The sequence below is a fragment of the Haematobia irritans genome, chromosome 2 (genome assembly GCF_050003625.1).
Source record: "Haematobia irritans isolate KBUSLIRL chromosome 2, ASM5000362v1, whole genome shotgun sequence".
In the NCBI taxonomy this organism is placed as follows: Eukaryota; Metazoa; Arthropoda; class Insecta; order Diptera; family Muscidae; genus Haematobia; species Haematobia irritans.
Window position 1 is genome coordinate 15,282,170 of NC_134398.1, and position 25,433 is coordinate 15,307,602.

A 25,433-nucleotide genomic window follows, 5' to 3' on the forward strand; every position below is an offset into this window, starting at 1 on the left:
AACCATGCCAAAATTGGTCCATATCGGTCTATAATTATATATAGCCCCCATATAAACTGATCACAAGATTTGGCTTGCGGATCCTCTAAGAGAAGCAAATTTCATCTGATCCGGCTGAATATTGGTACACGATGTTAGTATATGGTCTCTAACAACCATGCAAAAATTGGTGTATATCGGTCTATAATTATATATAGCCCCCATATAAACTGATCCCAAGATTTGGTATGCGGATCCTCTAAGAGAAGCAAATTTCATCCAATCCGGCTGAAATTTGGTACATGGTGCAAGTATATGGTCTCTAATAACCATGGAAAAGTTGGTCCATATCAGTCCATAATTATATATAGCCCCCATATAAACCGATCCCCAGACTTGGCTTGCGGAGCGTCTAAGAGAAGCAAATTTCATCCGATCCGGTTGAAATGTTGTTCGTAGTGTAAGTATGTCGTCTCTAGTAACCATGCAAAAATTGGTCCGTATCGGCCCAGAATTATATATAGCCCCCATATAAACCGATACCCAGATTTGACCTCCGGAGCTTCTTGGAGGAGCAAATTTCATCCGATCCGGTTGAAATTTTGTTCGTAGTGTAAGTATGTCGTCTCTAGTAACCATGCAAAAATTGGTCCGTATCGGCCCAGAATTATATATAGTCCCCATATAAACTGATCCCCTGATTTGGGTTTGGAGCCTCTTGGAGCAGCAAATTGCATCCGATTCATCATATGGCCGCTAACAATCATGCCAAACTAGGTCCATATCGGTCTATAGTTATATATAGCCCTCAGATAAACCGACGCCCTATCACACAAAAATTGGTCCATATCGGTTCATAATTATATATAGCCCCCATATAAAGCGACCCTCATATTTTAATTCTGGATCTCTAATTACCGCGCAAAAGTCCATATTGGTTCGTAATTATTTGTTCGTGTTATTTGTTACATACCTTTTGTATCCAATATATACCACGTATGGACTAACTTACAATTTAGAAGACGACATTGAGACGTTTTAAGAAACCTTGCCATCGGTAAATATTACCACAATCCAAGTAATTCGAGTGTGGATGAAAGTCTTTATTAGATGTTTCTACGTAATCCATAGTGGAGGGTACATAAGATGCGGCCTGGTCGAACTTACGGCCGTATATACTTGTTTTAAAATGAAATATTCTGAAAAATGTTCACACTAATACGAAATCAATCTAGCATATGCTAAAAAAAAGAAAAAAATTTGTAAAAAACCAAAATTTGTCATAATTTTATTTCTATGGAAAATTTTGTCAAAATTTTATTTCTATAGAAAATTTTGTCAAAATTTTATTTCTGTAGAAAATTTTGTCAACATTTTATTTCTATAGAAGATTTTGTGAAAATTTTATATCTATAGAAAATTTTGTCAAAAATTTATTTCTAGAGAAAATTTTGTCAAAATTTTATTTCTAGAGAAAATTTTGTCAAAATTTTATTTCTATTGAACATTTTGTCAAAATTTTATTTCTATAGAAAATTTTGTCAAAATTTTATTTCTATAGGAAATTTTATCACAATTTTAGTTCTATAGAACATTTTGTCAAAATTGTCTATAGGAATAAAATTTTGACAATATGTTCTATAGAAATAAAATTTTGACAAAATGTCCTATAGAAATACAACTTTGACAAAATTTCCCATAGAAATAAAATTTTGACAAAATTTTCTATAGAAATAAAATTTTGACAACATTTTCTATAGAAATACTTTAGAAAATTTTGTCAAAATTTTATTTCTATAGAAAATTTTGTCAACAATTTATTTCTATAGAAAAATTTTGTCAAAATTTTAATTCTATAGAAAACTTTGTCAAAATTTTATTTCTATAGAAAGTTTTATCAAAATTTTATTTCTATAGAAAAATTTGTCAAAATTTCATTTCTGTAGGAAATTTTGTCAAAATATTATTTCTATAGAAAATTTTGCCAAAATTTTATTTCTATAGAAAGTTTTGTCAAAATTTTATTTCTATAGAAAAATTTGTCAAAATTTCATTTCTGTAGAAAATTTTGTCAAAATTTTATTTCTATAGAAAATTTTGTTAAAATTTTATTTCTATAGAAAGTTTTGTCAAAATTTTATTTCTATAGAAGATTTTGTCAAAATTTTATTTCTATAGAAGATTTTGTGAAAATTATATGTCTATAGAAAATTTTGTCAAAATTTTATTTCTATAGAAAATTTTGTCAAAATTTTTTTTCTATAGAAAGTTTTGTAAAAATTTTATTTCTATAGAAGATTTTGTAAAAATTTTATTTCTATAGAAGATTTTGTCAAAATTTTATGTCTATAGAAGATTTTGTCAAAATTTTATTTCTATAGAAAATTTTGTCAAAATTTTATTTCTATAAAGGGTGATACGGTCAAAATTTGGTCAATATAAACTTGACGTATTTCTTTCAATTTTGCATTTAAAAAACCTGAACACCGCTCATTTTGAAGGTGTGTGTGTGTAGAATGTTGCTCCTATTTTGATTTTGGAATTCACTCTTCAGTTGTCAAAATGCCGTCCAAGCAAGAAGAACAGCGTATCAATATTTTGCTCGCGCATCGCGAAAATCCGAGATACTCGCAAGCAAAGCTGCCAAAATCGCTAAAAGTTGCAAAATCAACCGTTACAAATGTAATTAAAGTGTTTGGGGAACGTTTGTCGACAGCCAGGAAGTCTGGATCGGGGGGAAATCGAAAACCGGAAGCCGCTGAGACGACAAAGAGAGTTGCCGGTAGTTTCAAGCGAAACCCTAACCTCTCTCTCCGAGATGCCGCAAATAAGCTGGGTGTATCGTCTACAACCGTGCATCGAGCCAAAAACGAGCCGGACTATCGACTTACAAGAAGGTAGTGACTCCAAATCGCGATGATAAACAAAATACGATTACCAAAGCGCGATCCCGGAGGCTGTACACGACGATCAATCTAGCATATGCTAAAAAAAAGAAAAAATTTTGTAAAAAAACAAAATTTGTCATAATTTTATTTCTATGGCAAATTTTGTCAAAATTTTATTTCTATAGAAAATTTTGTCAAAATTTTATTTCTGTAGAAAATTTTGTAACATTTTATTTCTATAGAAGATTTTGTGAAAATTTTATATCTATAGAAAATTTTGTCAAAATTTTATTTCTATAGAAAATTTTGTCAAAATTTTATTTCTATAGAAAATTTTGTCAAAATTTTATTTCTATAGAAAATTTTGTCAAAATTTTATTTCTATAGAAAATTTTGTCATAATTTTATTCTATAGAAAATTTTGTCAAATTTTATTCTATAGAAAATTTTGTCAAAATCTTTTTTTTATAGAAATAAAATTCTGTCAAAACTTTATTTCTATATAAAATTTTGTCAAAATCTTATTTCTATAGAAAATTTTGTCAAAATTTTATTTCTATAGAACATTTTGTCAAAATTTTATTTCTATAGAACATTTTGTCAAAATTTTATTTCTATAGAATATTTTGTCTAAATTTTATTTCTATAGAAGATTTTGTGAAAATTTTATGTCTATAGAAAATTTTGTCAAAATCTTATTTCTATAGAAAATTTTGTCAAAATTTTATTTCTATAGAAAATTTTATCAAAATTTTATTTCTATAGAAAATTTTGTCATATTTTTATTCTATAGAAAATTTTGTCAAAATCTTATTTCCATAGAAAATTTTGTCAAAATTTTATTTCTATAGAAAATTTTGTCAAAATTTTATCTCTATAGAAAAATTTGTCAAAATTTCATTTCTATAGAAAAATTTGTCAAAATTTCATTTCTATAGAAATTTTTGTCAAAATCTTTTTTTTATAGAAATAAAATTCTGTCAAAACTTTATTTCTATAGAAAATTTTGTCAAAATCTTATTTCTATAGAAAATTTTGTCAAAATTTGATTTCTATAGAACATTTTGTCAAAATTTTATTTCTATAGAACATTTTGTCAAAATTTTATTTCTATAGAATATTTTGTCTAAATTTTATTTCTATAGAAGGTTTTGTGAAAATTTTATGTCTATAGAAAATTTTGTCAAAATTTTCTATTGAAATAAAATTTTGATAATATGTTCGGTAGAAATAAAATTTTGACAAAATTTTCTATAGAAATAAGATTTTGACAAAATTTTCTATAGAAATAAAGTTTTGACAGAATTTTATTTCTATAAAAAAAGATTTTGACAAAAATTTCTATAGAAATGAAATTTTGACAAATTTTTCTATAGAAATGAAATTTTGACAAATTTTTCTATAGAGATAAAATTTTGACAAAATTTTATTTCTATAGAAAATTTTGTCATAATTTTATTCTATAGAAAATTTTGTCAAAATCTTATTTCTATAGAAAATTTTGTCAAAAATTTATTTCTATAGAAAATTTTATCAAAATTTTATTTCTATAGGAAATTTTGTCATAATTTTATTCTATAGAAGATTTTGTGAAAATTTTATGTCTATAGAAAATTTTGTCAAAATTTTATTTCTATAGAAAATTTTGTCAAAATTTTATCTCTATAGAAAAATTTGTCAAAATTTCATTTCTGTAGAAAATTTTGTCAAAATATTATTTCTATAGAAAATTTTGTCAAAATTTTATTTCTATGGAAAGTTTTGTAAAAATTTTATTTCTATAGAAGATTTTGTCAAAATTTTATTTCTATAGAAAATTTTGTGAAAATTTTATGTCTATAGAAAATTTTGTCAAAATTTTATTTCTATAGAAAATTTTGTCAAAATTTTATTTCTATAAATAGAAAATAAAACCCTTTGACACTTTTGTGTCACAGTTTTGTTATGCCACACCTTTTATATTTTTGTGCCACCTTTTAGCCATACTGTGCCACTGTGCCACTATTTTACTAATTTCGTTTTTAATGCTATTGTTTTGATCGTGGATCCCTTGCGGATATTGTCTGTGTCTTAACCTAAACCTTTTCTTTCTCAAAGCATGTGTTATCAAGCGGATATTTGTGACGCCTAAAAATAGGCAAAGAAAAGTGTCTGTGATAGGTAAACATACTAATCCCGTGGACTGTTAATTTCAAGGATGGAATTTCTATAAAATGGAGACAACATAATAAAGAGTCATGGGCTCAGTCCCAGCTTAGCCCGAACACCAAAAAAGTTTTTCAGAATACGCTAAAAGACTTTCGCCCTATGACAAGCCCATGTAAAATTCATTACTTCTAAGCCAATTTTGCAACACTTCTGGATTTAAAACTAATATGTTCATTGCTTGTTTTTTTGACAACGCTCTGGTTGCTGGGGGAATTGTTCCAGCTCCTTAACCAATTGTTCCTGTCCTCATTTTATGTCCATATACCCTCAAAAAAAAATCGTTTCTGGAACATATGTTATATCTCAAACACAGTTTGCTGCAAGCATATATATTTTCAGGATTGGTGCAAACAAAATATTGTTTGTATTGTTCAAACATATTATGCTTCACCATAGGGCATACACTGGTAAAAAATTTTAATGAATTTTATTTGTGTGGATATATTTTTAAAGCGCCAATTGGTTACTTCCATTATTTTACTTGCAGCATACTCTCTACACTGGAAAAACAGTGAACCCACCAGGAAGAAAAATTTCGGTTAATTTTAGAAAATTTTAAAAATTTTTAGAAAATTTTAAAAATTTTTAGAAAATTTTAAAAATTTTTAGAAAATTTTAACTAAACAGTATAACAAACGTTGGCATCACCCCGATGTCATAAAAATAAGTTAATATTTTTCGACAAATTCAAGAAAATTTATTAGACATAATTAATTTTTTTCACTTGTTAAAGAAACTTGTTTAGTTTGAAGGAAAAAATTGGAGTTCAAAATTGCAAGAATGTCTTTAGTGACATACGAAGTTCATGATGAACGCATTTTTAGTAAAATTTACAAACTTAAAGAAATATTTAACTATTTTCTGGAAGACATGAATTTAGTTAATCTTTATCCTTCATTTGTGTATATTTTTTTCCTCGGTTTTAGTTAATTTAACTAACGTACACAAAAAATTATTAGAGTAGAGGGAACTTTCTTCAAACATAATAATTCCATGAACTAAACTAAAGTTAAATTGTCTTTAGTGAAATAGAGAGTTCACTTTTTTTTGAGTGTAGGTCTCTTTTTTTAAACACATATAAGTTTGTAGGCTATTTCCAAATTAATATATAATTTTTACACCCAAACATATGAAAAACAGTCTTTTTCATCCGTGTAGCCACATACATTGAAGATAAAATTTATGTTTTATTTTTTCCTCAATATTTTTATTGTTTTTTCTTTAAACACACATTAAATAAAAGTAATTTAAAAATATTTTTTTTTTAATTAAAGAATATTTGTTAAATTAAAAATTAAAAAACCCCTTAAATATTAATAAACCCATTTGTTTGTTTTATTTTATAATACATCCCCCAATTGAATTTGAGCTTTGTGTTTGATTCCATTAGAATATCCTCTAAATGGTTGGCAAGTGATGTTCCGATCTTGGATATAAGGTTGAATGTTTATTCAGAGGTTGTAATTTGCCATAGTCCTGATTGTGATGATTATGATGCTGTTGATGATGATGATTTGCTGTCAACAGAGGAAGTGAGGTATTTGAAGTCTGTAAAATAAAAATGGACAAAGATAAAATGAAATTTTCGAAAAAAGCCTCTCAGTACACACAAAAAAATTTTTTTTCTGATTCAATCACGAAATTAATTGATCCAATTAATGTTTTAACTGAAATGTCTTCAATCACAGAAATGATAGTATCAATTAAAAAATTAATTGACAGCCAATTAAAAAAATTAATTGACAGCCAATTAAAAAATTAATTGATCCAATTAAAAAATTAATTGATACTATTAATTTGTGTGATTGATTTTTGTTTCAATTAAAAAATTTGTTGAATCAATTAAATTTTTAATTGAATATTTTTTCAAACTCAATTAAGATTTTAATTGGAAAAATTTTCGTGAAATTTTTGTCTGTGTAGATTAAATTCTTACCTTGGATTTATCTCTTCCCGTTGAAGCCACTGCTGCCACAGCCGCTGCTTGAGCTGCGGCTTGTGAAGTTTGTAGCAATGATTGTGTGGCTTGTTGTTGTTGCTGCTGCTGTTGCTGTTGTAACATATGTTGTTGCAGCAATTGCTGTTGCTGTCTCAGTGTGGCTGCTTCCAAACTATTGAGGGTTTCCATTTCACGCTGCTTGGCAATGTAGTCATCGAAATATGAATGTTTGACCAACTTTTCACATGGCCAACGTTTGGCTGGATCTTTGTCCAAACATTTCTGGAGGGCAATTAGAAAAAAAAAACGAATTAAAAAAGATTTAAAAATTTTCATAAGAGGTTGGGAGGAATTTGTTTAGAATTTTCACTGGTTCATTCGAACATTCCTTAACTTGAGATTGTATTAAAATCGATATATGTAAATTTTGATTTAAATATAATGATCGTTTTATATGTTCTCTTCACATAATCACATTGAAAAGGGCTAGACCTAAATATTTTAGAACTTATTCGGCAGACTCGACGCTAAATTGCAAATATAGAACGGCAGAGCTTGGCGAGTAAACAGTGTATTCTCTGTGGACATTGCCTAATACTAGCCATATACTAGGTGGCCATTAAAAATCTCGAAAGACCAAGGAAAAGAAAGCTGCCGGCATAGGCAAAGACTGACCAATCAACCGGAAAGGTAATGGTCATCGATTCCTAGGATTCACAAAGTGTGAACCACGATTTTCTTCACCACACAACGTAACTATTTTGTGCCACATTTTTTTGTCATACCATCCCTGCCACCTTTTTGTCATGCTGTCCCAATTTTTAAATAATCCTAAATTTTGATTTGGCTCCCCTTGGGGATATTATCTGTGCTTTACCATAAAATCGAACTTTTGCGTCCTGTACTATAATTTTGAGCACCTCTTCATTCTCAAGACATCGTAAAAAAGTGTAGTTGGCTCCTAAGATTTTGACCTCCCCTTAAAAATTTATGTATACATTCCAAGCGAAAGATAAGCGTCACACAGTTTGTTATGGGTTTTGGGGCTCATTTTCTTGGGATATTTACATTGCACGGTTACCACAATTGGTAGAATTCTACCAAACATGGTCGATTTTTTACTGTTTGGTAGATTGATAGAATTCTTGATGTAGATTTTGCAAAATATTCCTCTCCAACTAAAACGTATTTCAATAGAAATAAAATTTTGACAAAATATTCTTTAGAAATAAATTATTGGCAAAACTGTCTATAGAAATAAAATTTTGACAAATCTTTCTATAGTAATAACATTTAGACAATATTTTCGATTGAAATAAAATTTTGAGAAAATTTTCTATAGAAATAATATTGTAACAAAATTTCTAAAAAAAAAGATTTTGTCAAAATTTTTTATAGAAATAAAATTTTGGCAAAACTTTCTATAGAAATAAAATTTTGAGAAAACTTTCTACAGAAATAAAATTTGGAGAAATTTTTCTATAGAAATACAATTTTTAGAATTTTTTATTATAAATAAAATTTTCAGAAAATTTTGTTTTATTTTATAAAATACAATTTTATTTAATCTTGTCAAAATTTTCTATAGAAATAAACTCTAGAAAAAATTTTCTTTAGAAATAAAATTTTGACAAATCTTTCTGTAGAAATAAAATTTGGAGAAATTTTTCTATAGAAATAAAATTTTAGAAATTTTGTTTAGAAATAAAATTTTCAGAAAATTTCATTTTATTTTATTTTATAAAATTTTATTTAATCTTGTCAAAATTTTCTATAGAAATAAAATCTTGAAAAAATTTTCTTTAGAAATAAAATTTTGGGAACATTTTCTATAGAAATAACATTTTGTGAAAATTTTAGAAATATTTTAGAAATTTTAGAAATACAATTTTGAGAATTTTTTTTTTATAGAAATAAAGTTTTGCGAAAATTTAGAAGTAAAGAAATTAAACTTTGACAAAGTTTTCGAAATTTTCATTGGAAATAAATTTTTGAGAAAACTATTGCGTCCTGTACTATAATACAAAACAGTTCAGTTGGCTCCTAAGATTTTGACCTCCCCTTAAAAATTTAGGTATACACTCCAAGCGGATTGTATACACACACAACACTGAAAAAACAGCGAACCCTCCAGTGAACACTCCAAGCGGAGTGTATACCTAATTTCGGTGTTGGGGCTCATTTTGCTGGGATATATTGCAAGGTTGCCACAATTGGTAGAATTCTACCAAAATGTTATATTTTTTTTGTTTGGTAGATTGGTATAATTCTTTATGTTTTGGTAGATTTTGCAAATATTCCTCTCCAACCAAAAAGTACATCAATAGAAATAAAATTTTGACAAAATTTTCTTTAGAAATAAAATTTTGACAAAATTTTCTTTAGAAATAAAATTTTGACAAAATTTTCTATAGAAATAAAATTTTGACAAAATTTTCTTTAGATATAAAATTTTGACAAATCTTTCTATAGTAATAAAATTTAGACAATATTTTCGATAGAAATAAAATTTTGAGAAAATTTTCTATAGAAATAAAATTTGGCCAAAATTTATAAAAAAAAATAAGATTTTTCCAAAATTTTTTTAATAGAAATAAAATTTTGACATAAGAAAAAAAATTTTAAGAAAATTTTATACATAAAATTTTCTATAGAAATACAATTAGAAATTTAATTTTCAGAAAATTTTATTTTATTTTATAAAATATTTTTTTTTTAATTTTGTCAAAATTTTTTATAAAAAAAAAAACATTGACAAAATTTTCTATAGAAATGAAATTTTGAGAAAATTTTCTAAAGAAATAAAATTTTTAGAATTTTTTTTATGACATGAGTTTGTCATTCCGTTTGTAACACATCGAAATATCGATATCGGACTATATAAAGTATATATATATATATATTCTTGATCAGGAAGAAATTCTAAGACGATATAAGCATGTCCGTCTGGCCGTCTGTCTGTCTATTATAATCACGCTGCAGTCTCCAATAATGGAGCTATCGTCCTGAAATTTGCCACAGAATCGTCTTTTCTCTGCACGCAGGCCAAGTTCGAAGATGGGCTATATCGGTCTAGGTTTTGATATAGCTTCCATATAAACCGATCGGCCGATTTGAGGTCTTAGGCTTATAGAAACCGTAGTTTTTATCCAAGTTGCTTGAAATTGGAAATTTAAAGGTATTCTAGGACCACAAAGAGGTGTGTCGAATATATTGTGTTTCGGTACAGTTTTTGAATAGCCCCCTTATGAACCGACTCTCCGATTTGGGGTCTAGATTCTAGAACTACAATTAGATGCTCTGAATGTTGTGTGTATTCCTCGATGTTTTTGGCATAGCCCCCATTAGACCGATCTCCCGATTTAAATCCTTGGGTTTCTAGAAATTGTAGTTTTTATTCGATTTGCCACAAATTGAAAATATACTGGCATTTTAGACCCATAATAAAGTGTATAGGATTTAGTTTTATCAGTCCATTTGGTAAGGCCTCCATATAGAACGATTTTACTTATTGAGGGTATAGAAGGCGCACTGATCATGAAAATTGCTTGAAACTGAATATAAAATTTCCAGATTTTACTTCTCGTAATCATTTAAATAATTGGGATGAAATTCTATAGATTTTAGATTTAAAATCAAAGCGTTATTACATCATTTTCTTGGACAATTACAAGAGATGTTTATGATTCCTCTAAAACTCAAACAAAAAATGGTTCTTATGAATTAAGAATATGATCTACTGCTGGGAAAATATCTGTCATCAAACCCCCCTGAAATTTTCAAAGGAAAATATTATATTTGATTCATGGTGGTAGGTATTTAAGATTCGGCCCTGCCGAACTTACTGCTGTATATACTTGTTTCGAAATAATAACTTAAAAATATTTTCGTTAGAAATAACGTTTTGAAAATTTTTATATAGAAATAAAATTTTCGACAAAATTTTCTTTGGAAATAAAATTTTGACAAAAACTTTCTACAGTAATAAAATTTTGAGAAAATTTTCTATAGGAATAAAATTGTGACAAAATGTCTACAAAAATAAGATTTTGTAAAAATTTTTTAAAGAAATAAAATTCTGGCAAAACTTTCTATAAGAAATAAAATTTTGACAAAACATTCTACAAGAAATAAAATTTGGAGAAAATTTTCTATAGAAATACAATTTTTAGAAAATTTTATTTTATTTTATACAATAAAATTTTATTTAATCTTGTCAAAATTTTCTATAAATTTACTCGTTTGCGAATAAGTTCATTGTTCTTTACTTCTAAAAAAATTCCCTGAAGACGAACATAGGAGATGTTTCGAAACATTGGATAATTTTAAATAAAAATTCAACTCAAAAAACAACAACATCTGTTTTTATACCCTCCACCATAGGATGGGGGGTATATTAACTTTGTCATTCCGTTTGTAACACATCGAAATATTGCTCTAAGACCCCATAAAGTATATATATTCTGAGTCGTGGTGAAATTCTGAGTCGATCTGAGAATGTCCGTCCGTCCGTCTGTTCAAATCACGCTAACTTCCGAACGGAACAAGCTATCGACTTGAAACTTGGCACAAGTAGTTGTTATTAATGTAGGTCGGGTTACGGAGGGCAATTAGAAAAAAAAAACGAATTAAAAAAGATTTAAAAATTTTCATAAGAGGTTGGGAGGAATTTGTTTAGAATTTTCACTGCTTCATTCGAACATTCCTTAACTTGAGATTGTATTAAAATCGATATATGTAAATTTTGATTTAAATATAATGATCGTTTTATATGTTCTCTTCACATAATCACATTGAAAAGGGCTAGACCTAAATATTTTAGAACTTATTCGGCAGACTCGACGCTAAATTGCAAATATAGAACGGCTGAGCTTGGCGAGTAAAAAGTGTATTCTCTGTTGACATTGCCTAATACTAGCCTTATACTCGTACCAAGGAAAATAAAGCTGCCGGCAAAGGCAAAGACTTACCAATCAACCGGAAAGGTAATGATCATCGATTCACAAAGTGTGAACCGCGATTTTCTTCACCACAAAATGTAAATCTTTTGTGCCACATTTTTTGTCATATCATCCCTTTTACATTTTTGTGCCACCTTTTTGCCATGCTGTCCCAATTTTTAAATAATCCTAAATTTCGATTTGGCCCCCCTTGGAGCCTTACCATAAAAACCAAACCTTTGCGTCCTGTACTATAATTTTGAGCACCTCTTCATTCTCAAGACATTGTAAAAAAAGTTTAGTTGGCTCCTAAGATTTTGACCTCCCCTTAAAAATTTAACCCAGCAAAAAAAATTGAAAGTTCTTCTAAAGGCACAACTTTAAAAGCACTTCCAGAATATATGCCCTTACAATGATGTTCTTTATTTTAAGTACCCAGGAAGTTCTTTTAATGCTATTTTTATACCCTCCATCATAGGATGGGGGTATATTAACTTTGTCATTCCGTTTGTAACACATCGAAATAAGACCCCATAAAGTATATATACTCTGGGTCGTGGTGAAATTCTGAGTCGATCTAAGCATGTCCGTCCGTCCGTCCGTCTGTTGAAATCACGCTAACTTCCGAACGAAACAAGCTATCGACTTGAAACTTGGCACAAGTAGTTGTTATCGATGTAGGTCGGACGGCATTGAAAATGGGCCATATCGGTCCACTTTTACGTATAGCCCCCATATAAACGGACCCCAAAATTTGGCTTGCGGGACCTCTAAGAGAAGGAAATTTAATCCGATCCGGCTGAAATTTGGTACATGGTGTTAGTATATGGTCTCTAACAACTATGCAAAAATTGGTTCACACCGGTCCCTAATTATATATAGCCCCCATATAAACCGATCCCCAGATTTGGCTTGCGGAGCCTAAAAGAGAAGCAAATTTCATCCGATCCGGCTGAAATTTGGTACTTGGTGTTGGTATATGGTCTCTAACAACCATGCAAAAATTGGTTCACATCGGTCCATAATTATATATAGCCCCCAATAAACCGATCCCCAGATTTGGCTTGCGGAGCCTCAAAGAAAAGAAAATTTCATCCGATCCGGCTGAAATTTGGTACATGATGTTGATATATGGTTTCTAATAACCATGTAAAATTTGGTCCACATCGGTCCATAATTATATATAGACCCCATATAAACCGATCTCCAGATTTGGCCTGCGAAGCCTCAAAGAGAAGCAAATTGCATCCGATCCGGCTGAAATTTGGTACATGGTATTGGTATATGGTCTCTAACAACCATGTAAAAATTGGTCCACATCGGTCCATAATTATATATAGCGCCCATATAAACCGATCCCCAGATTTGGGTTGCGAAGTCTCCAAGAGAAGCAAATTTCATCCAATCCGGTTGTAATTTGGAACATGGTGTTAGTATATGATCTTTAACAACCGTGCCAGAATTGGTCCATATCGGTCCATAATTATATATAGCCCCCATATAAAACGTTCATCCGATCCGGTTCAAATTAGGAACGTGGTGTTAGTATATGGTCGCTAACAACCATACCAAAATTGGTCCAATCACACAAAAGTTGGTCCATATCGGTTCATAATCATGGTTGCCACTAGAGCCAAAAATAATCTACCAAAATTTAATTTCTATAGAAAACTTTGTCAAAATTTTATTTCTAGAGAAAATTTTGTTAAAATTTTATTCGGTTCATAATAAAATTTTCATCATTGTCAAAATTTTATTTCCATAGAAAATTTTGTCAAAATTTTATTTCTATAGAAAATTTTGTCAAAATTTTGTCTACTTTGTCAAACTGAATTATATACGTATTGGATCGATCTTTTTATACCCTCCACCATAGGATGGGGGTATATTAACTTTGTCATTCCGTTTGTAACACATCGAAATATTGCTCTAAGACCCCATAAAGTATATATATTCTGGGTCGTGGTGAAATTCTGAGTCGATCTAAGCATGTCCGTCCGTCCGTCCGTCTGTGGAAATCACGCTAACTTCCGAACGAAACTAGCTATCGACTTGAAACTTGACACAAGTAGTTGTTATTGATGTAGGTCGGATGGTATTGAAAATGGGCCATATCGGCCCACGTTTACGTATAGCCCCCATATAAACCGATCCCCAAATTTGGCTTGCGGAGCCTTCCGGAGCAGCAAAATTCATCCGATCCGGTTGAAATTTGGTACGTGGTCTAAGTATACGGTCTCTAACAACCATGCAAAAATTGGTCCATATCGGTCCATAATTATATATAGCCCCCATATAAACCGATCCCCAGATTTGACCTCCGGAGCCTCTTGGAGGGGCAAAATTCATCCGATCCGGTTGAAATTTGGTACCTGATGTTAGTATACGGTCTCTAACAACCATGCAAAAATTGGTCCATATCGGTCCATAAATATATATAGCTCCCATATAAACCGATGCCCAGATTTGACCTCCGGAGCCTCTTGGAGAGGCAAAATTCATCCGATCCGTTTGAAATTGGGTACCTGATGTTAGTATACGGTCTCTAACAAGCATGCAAAAATTGGTCCATATCGGTCCATAATTATATATAGCTCCCATATAAACCGATCCCCAGATTTGAACTCTGGAGCCTCTTGGATGAGCAAAATTCATCCGATCCAATCGAAATTTAGTACGTGGTGTTAGTATATGGTCTCTAACAACCATGCAAAAATTGGTCCATATCGGTCCATAATTATATATAGCTCCCATATAAACCGATCCCCAGATTTGACCTCCGGAGCCTCTTGGAGGAGCAAAAGTCATCCGATGCGGTTGAAAGTTGGTACATTTCGTTAGTATATGACCTCTAACAGCCATGTAAAAATTGTCAAATTTTATTACTATAGAAAGTTTTGTCAAAATTTCATTTCTATAGAAAGTTTTGTAAAAAGTTTATTTCTATAGTAATGTTTGTCAACATTTTATTTCCATAGAAAATTTTGTCAAAATTTTATTTCTATAGAAAATTTTGTAAAAAAATTATTTCTGTAGAAAATTTTGTCAACATTTTATTTCTATAGACAATTTTGTCAACATTTTATTTCTATAGAACATTTTGTCAACATTTTATTTCTATAGAAAATTTTGTCAACACTTTATTTCTATAGAAAATTTTGTCAAAATTTTATTGCTATAGAAAATTTTGTCAACATTTTACTTCCATAGAAAATTTTGTCAACATTTTATTTCTATAGAAAATTTTGTCAAGTTTTTATTTCTATAGAAAATTTTGTCAAAATTTTATTTCTATAGAAAATTTTGTCAAACTGAATTATATACGTATTTAATCGGCCTTTTTTTTTTGTTTAATATATACCCCTTATGGACTAACTTACAATTTAGCAGACAGTGTTAAAAAGTTTTACGATACCTTGCCATCGGCAAGTGTTATCGCAACCCAAGTAATTCGTTTGTGGATGACAGCCTTTAGTAGAAGTTCCTACGCAATCCATGGTGGAGGGTACATAAGATTCGGCCTGGCCGAACTTACGGCCGTATATACTTGTTTGATTTAATATATACCACGTATGGACTTACATACAATTTAGAAGATGGTGTTAGGAGGTTTTAAGATACCTTGCCATCGGCAAGCGTTACCGCAACTTAAGTAATTCGATTGTGGATGGCAGTGTTTAGAAGAAGTTTCTACGCAATCCATGATGGAGGGTACATAAGCTTCGGCCTGGCCGAACTTACGGCCGTATATACTTATTTATAACTTGGTTTTTTCATACTTTTAATGGGTAATTTTATCTTTATACCCACCACCATAGAATAGTGACGGGGTTATAATAAGTTTGTCATTCCGTTTGTAACACATCGAAATATCGATATCGGACTATATAAAGTATATATATTCTTGATCAGAAAGAAATTCTAAGACGATATAACGATGTCCGTCTGTCTGTCTGTTGTAATCACACTACAGTCTTCAATAATGAAGCAATCGTACTGAAATATTGCACAAACTCGTCTTTTGTCTGCAGGCAGGTCAAGTTCGAAGATGGGCTATATCGATCCAGGTTTTGATATAGTCCCCATATAAACCGACCTCCCGATTTGGGGTCTTGGGCTTATAGAAATCGTAGTTTTTATCCAATTTGCCTGAAATTTGAAATCTAGAGGTATTTTATGACCATAAAGAGGTGTACATAAAATGGTGAGTATCGGTCCATGTTTTGGTATAGCCCCCATATAGACCGATCTCCCGATTTTACTTCTTGGGCTTATAGAAACCGCAGTTTTTTATTCAATTTACCTGAAATTGGAAATCTAGAGGTATTGTAGGACCACAAATACGTGTGCCAAAAATTGTGAGTATCGGTCCATATTTTGGTATAGCCCCCATATAGACCGATCTCCCTATTTTACTTCTTGGGCTTATAGAAACCGCAGTTTTTATCCAATTTGCCTGAAATTGAAAATCTAGAGGTACTTGAGGACCATCAAAAGGTGTGCCGAAAATGGTCCGTATCGTTCCATGTTTTGGTATAGCCCCCATATAGACCGATCTCCCGATTTTACATCTTGGGTTTATAGAATCCGTAGTTTATATACAATTTGCCTGAAATTGGAAATTATTAGGTATTTTAGGACCATAAAGAGGTTTGCCACAAATGGTGAGTATCGGTCCATGTTTTGATATAGCCCCCATATAGACCGATTTTATTTCTTGGGCTTCTAGAATCCGGAGTTTCTATCCAATTTGCCTGAAATTGGAAATCTAGAGGTATTTTCGGGCCATAAAGAGGTGTGCCGAAAACGGTGAATATCGGTCCATATTTTAGTATAGCCCCCATAAGAACGATCTCCCGATTTAACACCTTGGGTTTCTAGAAACCGTAGTTTTTATCCGATTTGCTTGAAATTGTAAATATTCTGGTATTTTAGGCTCACAAAAACGTGTATCGGATTAAGTTTGTATCGGTCCTTTTGGTAATGCGCACTGATCATGAAAATTACTTGAAACTCAATGTAAAATTTCCAGATTTTATTTCTCGGGTGAAAATGTACAGATTTAAGATTTCAAATCAAGACGTTATTTTATAATTTTCTTGCACACTTACAAGAGATGTTAATGATTCCTCTAAAACTCAAACAAAAATGGTTCTTATAAATCCAGAATCTGATATAGTCCTCATAGGTGAAATTTTTAAATTTATCTTCGGGAAGTATCCTCAAGTCCTCAAGCCCTCCTGAAATTTCAAAGGAAACCCCAATATTTGGTTCATGGTGGTGGGTATTTAAGATTCGGCCCGGCCGAACTTACTGCTATATATACTTGTTTTTTCATATAGTTTAAAAACAGAGTAAGAATTCATAAAATATTACAAATCATTTAAATTTGGTTGAAAAAAATGCTAAATCTGAAAAAATTGTGAATTTTTGAAAATATTTGAGGTCAAACGTTTCCGACAAGCGTTACAATCCATTAAAAATTATAAAAAATTACAAAAATAATTTATTTGACAAAATATCACCGAACTTTTTAATTTACATCCAAAACATTGAATTCGGATCACACATAAAGAAGTGATGCAAATTCAGTGTAACGGCTGTTGAAATGGAGGACTTCCGTCAATTTTGCACCACTTCCCAGCAAAAAATTGGAAGTTGTTCCACAAACATTTCTTTTAAAGCCCATCCCAGATTCCCCCATCGAGTTTTTTCAACTTCCGATGCAGTCCTTTTGGACAAGTCCACAAACATTTCTTCTAAAGCGCATCATGGGATCCCCCAATAATTTTTTCCACTTCCGATGCAGTCCTTTTGGACAAGTGCACAAACATTTCTTCTAAAGCGCGTCTTGGGATCCCCCAATGATTTTTTTCTACTTCCGATGCAGTCCTTGTGGACAAGTATTAGAAAGAACGCAATCAGGCTATTTTAAGTGCAAATTTTGTACAATTAAATTTTACAAAAAAATAGAAAACTAATAAAAAAACTAAAAAACTAAAAATTAATAAAAAAGTAAAAAAATAATAAAAAAAAAATAAAAATAAATTTCATCCGCGCTGGGAGTTGAACCTGTGCCGATTGACTTTTTCGCTTCCATGGAAGTTCATTTGAGAAGGTTTTGCAAATTACTAGAATTTTTAATTTTTTTGTTGATTTTTAATGGAAAAAATATATTTATATGAAAACATATGCTGAAAATAAAAAATAACAAGTATATACGGCCGCAAGTTCGGCCAGGCCGAATCTTATGTACCCACCACCATGGATTGCGTAGAAACTTCTACGAAAGACTGTCATCCACAATCGAATTACTTGGGTTGTGGTATCTTAAATCTTCTTAACATCGTTTTCTAAGTTGTGATTTAGTCCATACATGGTATATATAAGACAAAAAAGTTATGTATAGTTAATTCTATAAATAATTACGAATCGATATTGACTTTTTGTACTTTGAGAGCCAGAATTGAAATATGGGGGTCGCTTATATGGGGGCTATATACAATTATGAACTTGATATGGACCAATTTTTGTGTGATTGGGGATCGATTTATCTGAGGGCCATATATACCTATAGACCGATATGGACCTAGTTAGGCATGGTTGTTAACGACCATATACTAGCACAATGTACCAAATTTCAACTCACTCGGATGAAATTTGCTCCTCCAAGAGGTTCCAAAACCAAATGTCGGGATCGGCCCCATATACTATGTACGATTATGGACTGATATGGACCACTTTTGGCATGGTTGTTAAATATCATATAATACCACCACGTACCAAATTTCAAGCAGATCGGATGAATTTTCCTTCTCCAAAAGGCACCGGAGGTCAAATCTGGGGATCGGTTTATATGGGAGCCATATATAATTATGGACTGATAGGAACCAATTCCTTCATGGTTGTTGGATACCATATACTAACATCACGTACCAAATTCCAACCGAATGGGAAGAATTTTGCTCTTCCAAGGGGCTCTGGAGGTCAAATCTGGGGATCGGTTTATATGGGGTCTATATATAATTATGCACCGATATCGACCAATTTTTGCATGGGAGTTTGAGGCCATATACTAACACCACGTACCAAATTTCAACTGAATCAGATGAATTTTGGTCTTCCAAGAGGTTCCGGAGGTCAAATCTGGTGATCGGTTTATATGGCAGCTATATATAATTATGAACCGATCTGGACAAATTTTTGCATGGTTGTTAGAGACCGTATACAAACATCACGTACCAAATTTCAGCCGGATCGGATGAAATTTTCTTCTCTGAGAGGCCTCGCAAGCCAAATCGGGGGATCGGTTTATATGGGGGCTATATATATTTATGGACCGCTGTGGACCAATTTTTGCATGGTTGTTAGAGGCCATATACTAACACCATATACCAAATTTCAGCCGGATTGGATGAAATTTGCTTCTCTTAGAGGCCTCGCAAGCCAAGTCGGGGGATCGGTTTATATGGGGGCTATATATAATTATGGACCGATGTCGACCAATTTTTGCATGGTTCTTAGAGACCACATACTAACACCATGTACCAAATTTCAGCCGGATCGGATGAAATTTGCTTCTCTTAGAGGCCTCGCAAGCCAAATCGGGGGATCGGTTTATATGGGGGCTATATATAATTATGAACCGATCTGGACAAATTTTTGCATGGTTGTTAGAGACCATATACTAACATCACGTACCAAATTTCAGCCGGATCGGATGAAATTTTCTTCTCTGAGAGGCCTCGCAAGCCAAATCGGGGGATCGGTTTATATGGGGGCTATATATATTTATGAACCGATGTGTACCAATTTTTGCATGGTTGTTAGAGACCATATACTGACACCATGTACCAAATTTCAGCCGGATCGGATGAAATTTGCTTCTCTTAGGGGCCTCGCAAGACAAATCGGGGGATCGGTTTATATGGGGGCTATATATAACTATGGACCGATGTGGACCAATTTTTGCATGGTTGTTAGAGACCACATACTAACACCATGTACCAAATTTCAGCCGGATCGGATGAAATTTCCTTCTCTTAGAGGTCCCGCAAGCCAAATTTTGGGGTCCGTTTATATGGGGGCTATACGTAAAAGTGGACCGATATGGCCCATTTGCAATACCATCCGACCTACATCAATAACAACTACTTGTGCCAAGTTTCAAGTCGATAGCTTGTTTCGTTCGGAAGTTAGCGTGATTTCAACAGACGGACGGACGGACGGACATGCTCAAATCGACTCAGAATTTCACCACGACCCAGAATATATATACTTTATGGGGTCTTAGAGCAATATTTCGATGTGTTACAAACGGAATGACAAAGTCAATATACCCCCCATCCTATGGTGGTGGGTATAAAAACGATGCATGACATAAAAAAATATTTTTTTAGAAAAATATTTGATCAAAAAATTGCCGCTGGTGAGATTTGAACCTGCGTTTTTTATTTTTTCGTTCATACTAATAAAGAACGTCTTGAGAAGCAATTAAAATGTAATTCCTTGGTATCGTATTACGATCATATCATAAACATTTGAATTGCCCTTTCGACGCTTTATGTTCAATGGCGTTTGTGGCTGAGTGTGCTAAGGCGTTCTGTTATGGTGCCAGCAAACCCAGGTTCAACCCCTGTCGGAGCGAAAAAGTTTTTCAAATTGTAAAAATTAGATAATAGGAAAATAATTGTGTAATAAAACATATGGATGAAAAAAAAGTGAAATTGGTTGAAAAAAATTTTTTTTCGCTTTTTAAATTTCTTCATTCAAATTAACTTCCAGGGCACAACTTCTAAAGCAATGCAAAGGATCCAAAAAGGGAGTACTTCCGTCCTATGACAAGTCCATGTAAAATTCATTGGAGATGATCCAAGTTTGCACTACTTCCGGATCACAGATTGGGGATCCAAACTACTTTTTTGGAAAGTCTTTTTTTGCTGGGTTCCGGAACCAAAAAGAACATTTTCGTTCTTTTTTGACGTTGCTTTTTTTGCTCGGAAGTCAAGGGGAGCCACCGTAATGCAATGGTTAGCATGCCCGCCTTGCATACACTGGGTCGTGGGTTCAAACACCAGAAAGTTTTTGGGCGGTGAATTATCGCCTCTCAGTACATTTTCTGAGTGTTTCAAAGCTTCTCGAAATGGTTTCACTGCAATGGGGAACGCCTTTAGGACTCGGCTAAAAAAATGAGGTCCCTCGTCATTGAGCTTAACATGGAATCGGGCAGCACTCAGTGATAAGAGAGAAGTTCACCGCTGTGATATCACAATGTTCAGTCCAGTAGTCTTAAATGAGCCTGAAATATGGGGCTGCCACTATACCTAACCTAAGCCGAGGGGAGTCCCCTTTCTACTTCAGAGAGCATAAAGTCTATTGCTCTAGTTTAGATATCTATTCAACCCTTTTAGATTTTTAAGAATTTAAAGCATCGAAAAGTGGGGTTTTTTTACTTCCATTTTGTGTTTTTATTTTCCAGTAAGACAAACTCAACTATCACACTATAAATCGTCCTCTTTTCAAATTTTAATCCTTAAAAGTTCAAAGTTTATGTCCTGCAGCATGTTTTTTTTTGGGGGGATTTTCTTCTATCGTCTTTCGATTTTTCAAACAACATTTAGTCTGGATAATAAAACCTGGGTTGTTTAAAGTTTGTAATTTTGTTAACTTACCTTTAGAAAATCTATGGTCAAAGGATTTTGTAATGCTTTTACAGGCATCTTCTCTTCCAATGATTCCAAGTTGGGTGGAACAGGCAATGTAATACCCTAGAACAACCAAAACAAAAAAACATGGCAATGAACGTTGGCCAAAAAAAAAAATTGAAAAAAAATCAATATCAAGAACCCAATGAACTATGAAGGCTTAGTAGGTGATGGATATAGGATGGATGGATGGATGGTTGGATGGATGAGTGAATGCCATACCTTAAAGTACTCATTTTGTCCAAAAATCTGTATATGTCTTGGCAGGAGATCACCCAACGTTTTACGTATCAAATATAATTGATCCACATCACTGCGTCCAGGCCACAAGGCCTCACCACGCACTAGTTCAGCAAAGAGACAACCAATGGCCCAGACATCTACTGGTGTGCCATATTGTGTATCGCCAACGAGTAACTCAGGAGCTCGATACCAACGTGTGGCTACATAGTCGGTATAATTTTCACCAGGACCTAAATGCACAAAGGCGAAAGACAAAAAAACGGGAGAGAAACGAAAGAACCAAATGTAACATTACCATTCATTTTTATCAGTTGCCTGCTTCAAAAAAAAAGGACACATAGCAGATGTAGTCCTTAGTTGTATTTTTTTGGGGGGGAATTCTGCAATACTCACTTAGCATCCTAGCAAAACCAAAATCACAGAGCTTCACTTGTCCCTGGGCTGTCAACAGTATGTTCTCCGGCTTGATGTCACGATGGAGGCACCCCTGCTTGTGGCAATATGCCACTCCTTGCATCGTTTGATAGACGATTTGTTTGGTTAAATGCTCGGGACATCCCTGCGGATGCCGTTCCAGCTCATGTAGCACCGTCAGTTCACAAAATTCAAAAACCAAATGCAAGCGTCGCTTGCGGCGAAAAACTTCCAGCAATGAAACCAAATTTGGATGTTTCAGATTCTAAATGACCAAACATATGAGCAAGTCACAGAGAGAGATAGTGACGATGTTTTTCCCCACCCCACACCCAAATGGGTTGGAAGCAAACATCAGTAACAATCAAATGAACAGAGTGCAAAAAAAAACAACGAAAAGAACAATGAGATTTTATGAAAGTGAAGGGGGGATAATAACAATGGACAAGACAAAAACCAATGAAAGGCCATTTCCACGATTTGTGGTTTAGGCGGCGATTGTGCTTTTGCAGCGGCTTTACGAAAACAAATAAAAATGTTGAGCAATTTTGTCACATCTTCAAATCGGATTATGTTGCATTGAAATTTCCACAAAAAAAATTAAATTTAAAATTGTTTTACTCTACATCTGTTTAAATTTTAATGCTTATAAAACAAATCAATCAAATTACCCGCGACAACTAATACAAGACTTAATTTTCTAACAGTCCAGCTTTAATCAGATGTTGGGTTGTCTGGCCATATAGTCATGTAACTCTCTATCCGTCTGCCCGTCTCTTCTTGTAAATGTTGGAATTATATATCAAACTTTTGCTTCTGTAGAAAATTTTGTCAAAATTTTACTACTGTAGAAAATTTTCTCAAAATTTAATTTCTACGGAATATTTTATCAAAATTTTATTTCTATAGAAAATTTTATCAAAATTTTATTTCTATAGAAAATTTTCTCAAAATTTTATTTTATTGAAAATGTTCTTAAAATTTTATTTTGTAGAAAATTTTGTCAAAATATTGTTTTTATAGAAGATTTTGTTAAACTTTTATTTCTATTGAAATTTTTGTCAAATTTTATTTCTATAGAACATTTTCTCAAAATGTTATTTCTTTAGAAAATGTTCTCAAAATATTATTTCTATAAAAAATGTTGTCAAAATTTTATTTCTATAGAAGATTTTGTCAAATTTTTATTTCTATAGAAAATTTTCTCAACATTTTTATACCCTCCACCATAGGATAGGGGGTATATTAACTCTGTCATTCCGTTTGTAACACATTGAAATATTGCTCTAAGAGCCCATAAAGTATATATATTCTGGGTCGTGGTGAAATTCTGAGTCGATCTGAGAATGTCCGTCCGTTCGTCCGTCTGTTGAAGTCACGCTAACTTCCGAACGAAACAAGCTATCGACTTGAAACTTGGCACAAGTAGTTGTTATTGATGTAGGTCGGATGGTATTGCAAATGGGCCATATCGGTCAACTTTTACGTATAGCCCCCATATAAACGGACCCCCAAATTTGGCTTGCGATTGCTCTAAGAGAAGTAAATTTCATCCGATCCGGCTGAAATTTGGTACATGGTGTAAGTATATGGTCTCTAACAACCATGCAAAAATTGGTCCACATCGGTCCATAATTACATATAGCCCCCATATAAACCGATCCCCCGATTTGGCTTGCGTAGCCTCTAAAAGAAGCAAATTTCATCCGATCCGGCTGAAATTTGGTACATGGTGTTAGTATATGGTCTCTAATGACCATGCAAAAATTGGTCCACATCGGTATATAATTATATATAGCCCCCATATAAACCGATCACCAGATTTGACCTCCGGAGCCTCTTGGAAGACAAAAATTCATCTGATTCAGTTTAAATTTGGTACGTGGTGTTAATACATGGCCTCAAATACCCATGCAAAAATTGGTCGAAATCGGTCAATAATTATATATAGGCCCCATATAAACCGATCCCCAGATGGTGTTAATACATGGACTCAAATACCCATGCAAAAATTGGTCAAAATCGGTCAATAATTATATTTAGGCCCCATATAAACCGATCCCCAGATTTGACCTCCGGAGCCCCTTGGAGGCGCAAAATTCATCCGATTCTGTTGAAATTTGGTACGTGATATTAGTATATGTTATCCAACAACCATACATGAATTGGTTCATATCAGTCCATAATTATATATTGCCCCCATATAAACCGGTCCTCACCGGAGGTCAAGGTGCCTTTTGGAGAAGCAAAATTCATCCGATCTGGTTGAAATTTGGTACGTGATGGTAGTATATGATATTTAACAGCCATGCCAAAAGTGGTCCATATCAATCCATAATCATATATAGCCCCCATATAAACCGATCCCGAGATTTGGTTTGGAGCCTCTTGGAGGAGCAAATTTCATCCGCGTCAGTTGAAATTTGGTACATTGTGCTAGTATGTGGTCGTTAACAACCATACCTAACTAGGTCCATATCGGTCTATAGTTATATATAGCCCTCAGATAAATTGATCCCCAATCACACAAAAATTGGTCCATATCAAGTTTATAATATTTCAATTCTGGCTCTCTATCACATATGGACTAACTCACAATATAGACAAGTAAGTAAAGTAGAAAGTCGGGCGGGGCCGACTATATCATACCCTAAACCACCATTACAGAATTAGTAATCATAAGCATTTGTAACATATAGGTCTGGGAGATAAACCGCAGTTGCATATTTAAGAAAATTAAGGGGTACATGTCTATGGGTGCTTTGTGTCAATCTGACTATAGCTCATAGTCAATGTTGCCAGGGAAAATGTTCGGTTTACCCTACATGGACAAACAAAGTTCCCTACTTTCCCATACATTCCCAAACAATTTTCCCTACTACATTTTTCGCTAAATTTATAAAATTTTACAAAACAAAAATGGTTCTAAGTACTTTATTATATAACTTAGAATATAAACGTATATAACTTAGAATATAAATTTGTATTACCACCACGGTTGCCACAGTTGGTAGAATTCTACCCAAGTTAGTAATCTTTTTTTGTTAAATCTCTATAAAAATAAAATTTTGGAAAAAGTTTCTATAAGCAAATTTTTGTGAGAAATTTTTCTATAGAA

General features: G+C 32.4%; 1 protein-coding gene across 5 annotated transcripts in view; it reads right to left on the reverse strand.

Moving 5' to 3' along the window:
• Positions 1-6,388: 6,388 nt before the first annotated feature.
• LOC142223573 (cyclin-dependent kinase-like 1) overlaps positions 6,389-25,433 on the reverse strand; it is a 112,128-nt gene continuing 93,083 nt past the window's right edge. For all 5 annotated transcript variants that reach the window (XM_075293461.1, XM_075293462.1, XM_075293463.1 and 2 more), the window contains 5 exons: positions 22,295-22,580; positions 21,881-22,131; positions 21,626-21,721; positions 7,012-7,296; positions 6,389-6,623 (listed from right to left, as the gene is read on the reverse strand). In XM_075293461.1, coding sequence (XP_075149576.1) covers positions 6,474-6,623; positions 7,012-7,296; positions 21,626-21,721; positions 21,881-22,131; positions 22,295-22,580 — 1,068 coding nt within the window. In that variant the 3' untranslated portion in view covers positions 6,389-6,473. The remainder of the gene's footprint in view (positions 6,624-7,011; positions 7,297-21,625; positions 21,722-21,880; positions 22,132-22,294; positions 22,581-25,433) is intronic.